Consider the following 7,536-nt stretch of genomic DNA (forward strand, 5'->3'; position numbering starts at 1 on the left):
AAGCACGAAACCAGGACACCGAACAGCTTAAAGAGACAAAACCATATCACAGTATGATAATATTAGGCTTGTATGTCACGCAAATCATGAAAGCCAGCAGCAGTGACGGCAACATTATCACAAAAGTAGCGGCCTGCATGATCAAGGGAGCACCAACACGGCTCTGAGTATAGCTAGTTACATGTAGGTCATGCTCAAGCCAACCCCTGTATTAAAAGCACTAGCATGGATTTAATAAAATCCGTCTGAGAGCTGCATCACCCTCATTTACACTCTAGCCCTGTTTGGCGCCTTTCTCCAGTTCCTTTTTTAAAGAAGTAAATAATATTTTTATCACGACCAAGTTGATTCAGTACTAGGGCTGGAGCGTAGGCTGGGATAGCAATAAATTGACGGAACGTGTATGTCAGTAGGCTCTGCAAATCCTGGCCCCTTTGCCCGATCGACAGACGTATGATGTACATGTATACATGTCACGTATTTAGATATATAGGCTGTAGACAATTGCATATTGACGCACATGACTGTAGATGCATTAGCAATATAGAGGGGAGCCCTAAGCCGAAACGAGAGGTGAGAATGCCTGGTCGGGTGGCACACCACCGTACCATCCACGTAGCTCATCTACGCGGGCTAGGACAGCGTCTTGCAAAATTTCGGACCCGACACCGATGGAAGCCCAGCGGACGTTATTATACACAAAAAACGTGGAAGCATCCCGGCGTGATCTTCCTTCCACGCTTCGCACCAATCCCGCGACCGCTTGGGGATACTCGTGCACGACACCGCACTCAAATATCGCTGCATATCTAGCAATAACTCCGGGCAACCTGCCACCCTCGTCAACAGACTGGGGTTTACAGCAGACGCATACACTGTCATGTGAGCGTGCCGTCGGCCGTCCGCTTGAGGCTCGATAACCGCGTTAAAAGCAGCACAGTGCCCGTACACTCCACGTTTAGCAGCGGTATAGTTCGTGCTGGCACGAGTTGAGCTGGAGTCACGACATCGCGCGTTAACGATTTTATTCTTCTTTCAAATACCTGTGCCGACAGCGCGGGGTACCGAGATGAGATCTTTAATCGCGCTCTTGCGCTACTCCGTAAAGAAACCAGGAAATCTCCGAAACGACACTCCTTTCTTGAAAAAACACAATTTGGATCATCCCATGCTGATTGCTCCCGTATCGCTGCAACCCGATGAAGCAGGAGGTCATCATGCTCCGGAGGTGCGATTGTCACCCAATATAGAGCGATTACATAGCGATAGCGCATCGCGCCAAGTTTCGGCTGTGTCGCCGCCCTCTCAACCGGCGAGAACGGGACGCTACCTCCCACCAAAGAAAGCAGCCTCAGTAGCCCTGCGTTAAGGCGTTTTGCCTCTGTCGACTCCGGATGATCTTTGGCGAACGCAAGAGCATCCTTGAACTTCTGTGTATCAATCAATTTTGCAAACTTCTTCATGGCACTACCATGTACGACACCGACTCGGGCAGCTTTCTGGACCGCCGCATGTCTCTGCAGTTGATTAAACAGCATCGAAATAAAAGCCACAGACTTCTCAAATCGGCCATCCCAGTAATGCAGAAAGTGGTCGACATAACGTTGGGGAAGAGACCCGGACGGAAGAGGACGCGAACCTGTAAGAAACAAATCTGGAAAAACACTAGCTAATAGCTTCGCATTTTCGACCCATTCCACAAATGGGGACCTACCGCGTTTTATGGGAATTACCGGCGCCTCATTGTCCTGCCCCGGCCGCGTCTCTGCAATAGTGGCAGCCATAGCATCTATTACCTCGTGAACAACCGCCGGGTCGCTTTGCTCAATATTCGGGAGAACGGCCGACGAGCGAACAATCACTGTGTCCTCCACACCGCTCAAACTTTCATCGCGTACGCCGCTATCATCCTCTGTCTCTTCGTCAATAGCAGATACAACGGCAGACCCAGAAATATGAACACAGGCTTCGACGGAGGAAGCCATCGCCCTCAGAAGCTCCCGCCGCTTGGGGGTATCAACAACCTGAATGCCCTCTTCTTGAAAGACGTTATTGATGCCGCTCAGCACGGTCAACCACTTGTACACGTCGTCGGGCAGAAGCGTATACAATGACAAGTATCTTTTCCGCCGACCAGACCACGCCTCACGAGACCCGACGAACGTCACACGAGGCATGCCGCTAAAATGCGCATTTGGTAGTTCCCGGGCAAGCTCAAAAGGCCCATTTGTGGGGAAGCAGATCGCGTGACCCCTGGAGTGTCTACCGGACAGCGACAGCTCGATCCCAAAGCATCGAGCAGGAGATATGCACCACGGTTTGGCGTCAGTCAAAACCGGAAGCATCGCGATACGCCCATAATCGTGACCAGCCGCGACGCTAAATTCGCTCTCGCTTTTGCATTTGTGACAAAGAGGACTTTTTTCTCGATCTCGCACCAGCTCGGGTAACAAATAATAGATGTCTTCTCCGAAGAAATAAAGCTGTCCATAACACCGTAATGCCGGCTCCGGTATTTCGTTAAGCAATAACTCCCGCTCGGTAGTAGACAAGAGAACAGTATCCAGTTGCGACAGCGATGAAAAATGGACACCGTCCGAATCTGTTTGCAGCAAAATCCGTCCACACGCCGCACAAGCCCAAACGAAAGTTGCTTCAGACCCGCATGACGCGACTAATTGCTGACACTCAGCAATATCGCAGGGGCCGGGAAAGTCACCGAGCATCGCCGAACCCGCTCTCGCGCCGCCACCCCGGCTTCCCCGCCAAGATTCTCGTCCCCGAAAACAAAAGACGCAGGGTCGACGCAACAGCAATGATAGTACGCCAGTGCTAGACGCGGATCTCGCAAATAATGCTGGCTCTCAGCGAGCCATTCGATCTCGCTCTTAGTCAGGGAGCGGGCGTCCAGTACACACTCGCGTAGGTCTCGCGAGACGTCTCTGTCTGTGTTGTATTCTCGGTCACGTTGGCGAGCTCATCTCTCCCTTTGTTGAGCATTTCTCCTTAAACGTGTTTCCTCGGCGAGACATCGGCTACCAGATATTTCAGCATCTGCACTGTTTTCTTGGTTGCGCTGGCGAGCTCGCCTCTCTCTTTGCTGAGCGTTTCTCCTCACACGTCTTTCTTCTGCCAATGCCGCGCTGTATTGTCGCTCGTGCCGGTGAGCACGCCTCCCCCTCGGCCGAGAAGCCTTCTCTCCTTCGTCAGCACCAACAGACCGTTGATCAGTCGCGCAGTCTCCATGGTCTTCGTGATCCAGCCACGCTCGTCCCCGCTCCATACGCTTTGTCGCATGGGGCTTGCTCGAAAATGACGACCGTTTTCGCCATCAATCCTTCGGCAGACATCCATGCTTCCCTCAATGCATGGGATTGACAGCTCTAAGAATTCACAGGATTGACAGTTCTAAGCAATATTGACAGTAACCGGCTTCACATTAATCCGGCTTGGGCTGTTCAGGCTATCCCAGTAGAACCATAAAATATTCTGATAGCTAGAGCTAAATTGGATATTTTTGAAATAAATAGAACTCTGAATATAAATCATTCCAGCAAAGGCAATGAAATCGTTGGGATGCGTGGTGGTCGGAGACGGGAGACTCTTCGTGGTGGAAATTGATGAGCGCAAGAAGGTCGGAATCTTGAAGACGATGATCAAGGAGGCGAAGATGTACAAACTTCCTGCGGACCAACTACTGCTATACGTCGCGAAGAAGGGTGGCAACTGGCTCACGACGGACGATCCTGACGTGACGATGTTGGAGACTGGTGAGATCCCCACTGGAATCATTAATATTATGAAGAAGAAGGAGAACAAGATGGATTCTTGCTATCGTGTCCGCAATACGGCGTTTGGTTTCCCTAACGAAGACGCCGGTGAAGACGGTGAAATCCACGTTCTGGTGAAACTTCCGGAAGCAGCCAACAAGAAGCAGCGTCTGGAGTGGCGGTCGACTCGGTGGGGATCACACGCTTACGACCCGAACTCACAGTACTTTGTGCTGGAGAAAGAAGATGTGGATGAGTCCGGACTCCTACCCTCTCGCATGATGCTCTACTGCAGGCCCACATTCCACCGCCAATTCGAGTTGTTACGCGATCAGGTATCGAGCGAAGGTCATTTGGGCTGGATCCTTGGTCCTCCTGGAACGGGAAAGTCAACTACTGCAATGGCATTCGCGTCGACTGTGGACAGAAGTGAATGGATAGTTACTTGGATTCATGTGGCTAAGGACATGGATCTGAACTGCGTGCGTCTTGCTGGCGAAGAAAGAAAGACTCGAGCCATTGATATTGCAAACGTAGACGAAGTTTTGCTGGTCGATGACACTAAGAAGCATCTACGGCTTGTTGATGGCTGGACAGCTGCAGACTTCTTCAGGGAGCTAACAGTCAAGTGTCACCGATGGTTGACGAGAGATCTTGTCAAACGACGGCTGGCATTTGTATGCTCGGTAGCCTCTCGTGGCAAAGTTCAAGAGGGAACGGATATTCGGATGCGTGCAATGGAATTTGATGTCTGGTCGTGGACATTGGCTGAGTACCTTGATGCGGTTAAGGAACGAGATTTTTTGATGTGCGTGGCGAGTATGTTGGATGCTTCAGGCGGCGTATATGGACCAAGGTCTCCTGCGGAAATGGTAGAGCTGAAGTATCACTATGCTGGTGGATCATGTCGCTACATGTTTGACGATACGACCACCGACGTCAAGACCAGACTTTGCCGAGCCGTGGAATCCACCTCAAGTGCTGCCACTCTCTCTTCAGAAGGGCACCGCTCACAGCTTTGCATCAACCGGCTTTTCGCGATGTTTAAGCGACCGAATTGGGAAGGTACTGTGTCGCCGTTGATCAGTCGGTATGCTGCTACTACAGTTGGTATAGTATGCGGTCCGGAGGCTATCAAAAAGTTCATGTCTACACATCGAGACCATTCAAACCCAGCACTGAATGGATGGATGCTGGAGATGGCGTTCTTCTCAAGTCTTCGACAGGGCGGTCTCGAACTTGTCGATTCAGCAGGAAATAAGCTTGACTTGTGGGGTCAATCAGCTATTGTGGTTTCGGATGGAATACCCGAGCTTTCTTGTGCACGCCCCGTATGGATTAAGCCCGAAAAATGGAACCAAGGTGGATATGATGCTATCATGGTGTGTAAACGTACTCAGCACGTGCGTTTGGTCCAAGTGACGAGTGCCCACAAGCATTCTTTTCGCATCGATTTCTTTTACCAATGGCTGAAGATGCTGTCTGAATCGCCGGAAAGTTTTGAGGTGAAGAAATTGGAGATATTCTTTGTGGTCGAGCAAGACAAGCTGAGCGCGTTCGAATTCACAACAACTGGAGAGGGACTTCTAGACCCTTTTGAGTGGCCGAAAGGGAAGGAGACTGAGCTAGTGCAACTTGTTGGGATCCGAGGGTTATATAATCTCTCACAGTAGCATTCAGTATGATTTGATGTCAGCAAAAGTACAGTTGTAGTCGAAGTTTTACAGGCACATTTAGTATTATTTAATACTTACGTATTATAGTACTTAAAATATTAAAAATGTGCTCTTTTTACCGATCATGAAGTCTGAACTTACTTCCCACACCTTGTCACTACGTGACCGACTCATTTGGCTGACACGTATTGCTCAGCCACGGAAGTCGACTTTACATGTATAACGCGTCTTCGGATTCACTGTGTACTTCCTCACATTCTTCTGCATCTCATCACGGTGGTGGCCGGAGAGACGCTGCATAACCTGGTAAGCAAAATGTCGTTCTGCGAGTAGCTGTTCGTCTGTCTTTCTTCCGATACGAGCAATTAACCAGGCGCCATCCAACGCACTCAGGAACCCTCGGCAAGTACCAACACCCTCGTGCCACACAGGCTCCAACAGCGAGTCACCGACGAGCCCAACGTAGAGCTTTTTACCTTGCGATACCAAGATATTTGCAGCCTTATCAGCTCGTGTCAGCTGGCTAAAGTCGATGAGATTCACCCTCGTGAAGTCCGTCTTTCGAGTGATACCCGCAAACCTGACGATATTCTTGACAAACACATTGAGCGCATCATGATTGACGTTCTCCTTCCGCACCAGATCTTTCGCGTCTGCATAGTTTTGCTTCACCACATCATGGGTCAGCAGGTTCTGACGCTTTGGCGTCATGACCAGATAGTGCATATCTCCTCGAAAGTACACGACGTTCTCGAGATCAATGCCGACGTCGCGCATCTTGTCTAACATGTGATGTTTGAGTCGAGTGGTCCACGAAAACTCCTTCGTCTTCAGTTCGTCTGTTGTCTCCAGGTTCAGGAAGTAGCACACGATACCCAGAGATTCGTTCCGAGAGAATACGAAGCGGGTGATACCTGCAGACTCCGCGACCAGGTCGTTCGTCCCGGTCGCACCGAGCACCGCCGTGTACTCTGCGACTGGGATCTGAGGCTCTGTCTTGATACTGTAGAACGGGTTGCCACCGTTCTCCTCTGGCGAAACTATCGACTTGAAGCCTGTAGCAGAGTAGACTTTGACGCCCACTAATAGAGCCACCTTGAGTAGAACCACCTGCAGCTGTCGTGTGCTCACGTGGAAATACGTCCGGGATTTGCAGAAGTTCTTGAACAGAACTTTCGCTCCTAGAGACGCCAGATCTTGGACGACCCACGGCCACAGGTGGAGCATATTTTCTCGACTGAACTTGGTCCGTTTCTCGAGGACTGTCACTTTACCACCGAGTAGTGCCAGCTCAATTGCGGCGCGCAGCCCCACGGGGCCGGCACCGACGATACATACGCGTTTGTTAGCGCAAGGACGTCGTTTGAATACGTCCAGACTGAATCGCACGTCCAGGAGCTTGAAGAGCTGTTTGTGGCGGAAACTGAGCTTGCTGTAAACGGCGTCTCGGATGTGGTAGTACACGTGCCACGGCTCCTGCAACTTCACGCCGTCGAGACAACAATCGGCCAGCAAATTGTTGAAAGCGGCCAACGTGTCGCGCAGGTCTTGACCGGAAGCGAAGGCTTTGAAAGACTCGCGAACGGTTGGCGCCACGTCAGTTTGAGGGTACGAGGGCGGTATATCTACCACGGAATACGTGTCGAGTGAATCGGTCGAGCCGTTGGATGCCTGTGTGCTAGAGAGTCGACGACTCCTGCTCTGGTTGGTACTCAAATCCTCCCGCACGACCTGATCGATCGAGTTTAAATGCTCTGACACTCGAGCCATCGTTGCCTCAGACAGCTCCATTCTTTGACAGGTTTTGGTCACCTGTTCTAGCGTCGCCAAGAGCTGCCATCGGGTAGGCGAGTTGCCGCTGTATCCGGGCAAAGAACGCGACGATTTCGAGCTGGTACTCTCGCTGTCTGAGACGGATCCTGCGCCTAGAAATTGGGCGAGTTTACTCGCAAATGTCTGCGGTGGCTGGACTTCCACTTCACGGCGTGACCTGTTGCTGTTGAGCGAGAGGAGTTGGGGTGGCTGGGGCGTGTACGCCGCCATGGAATCCAAAAGCCTAACGGTATTGCAGCTCTTACCGTCACTTGCGT

At 51.1% G+C, this 7,536-nt stretch overlaps 2 protein-coding genes across 2 annotated transcripts; one reads left to right on the forward strand and one right to left on the reverse strand.

Annotated features, from left to right (window-relative positions):
* Positions 1 to 3,562: 3,562 nt before the first annotated feature.
* On the forward strand, positions 3,563 to 5,443 carry PITG_15511 (crinkler (CRN) family protein, putative; the record flags this gene model as incomplete). Its single annotated transcript, XM_002898403.1, has 1 exon — positions 3,563 to 5,443. The coding sequence occupies one exon, from the start codon at positions 3,563 to 3,565 to the stop codon at positions 5,441 to 5,443; it is 1,881 nt and encodes a 626-aa protein (XP_002898449.1).
* A 195-nt stretch (positions 5,444 to 5,638) lies between these two features.
* Positions 5,639 to 6,673, reverse strand: PITG_15512 (uncharacterized protein; the record flags this gene model as incomplete). Its single annotated transcript, XM_002898404.1, has 2 exons — positions 5,639 to 6,073; positions 6,122 to 6,673. The coding sequence occupies 2 exons, from the start codon at positions 6,671 to 6,673 to the stop codon at positions 5,639 to 5,641; spliced, it is 987 nt and encodes a 328-aa protein (XP_002898450.1).
* Between the last annotated feature and the right edge of the window lie 863 nt (positions 6,674 to 7,536).

The sequence above is a fragment of the Phytophthora infestans genome, genomic scaffold (assembly GCF_000142945.1).
Source record: "Phytophthora infestans T30-4 supercont1.37 genomic scaffold, whole genome shotgun sequence".
NCBI classification, from domain to species: Eukaryota; Oomycota; class Peronosporomycetes; order Peronosporales; family Peronosporaceae; genus Phytophthora; species Phytophthora infestans.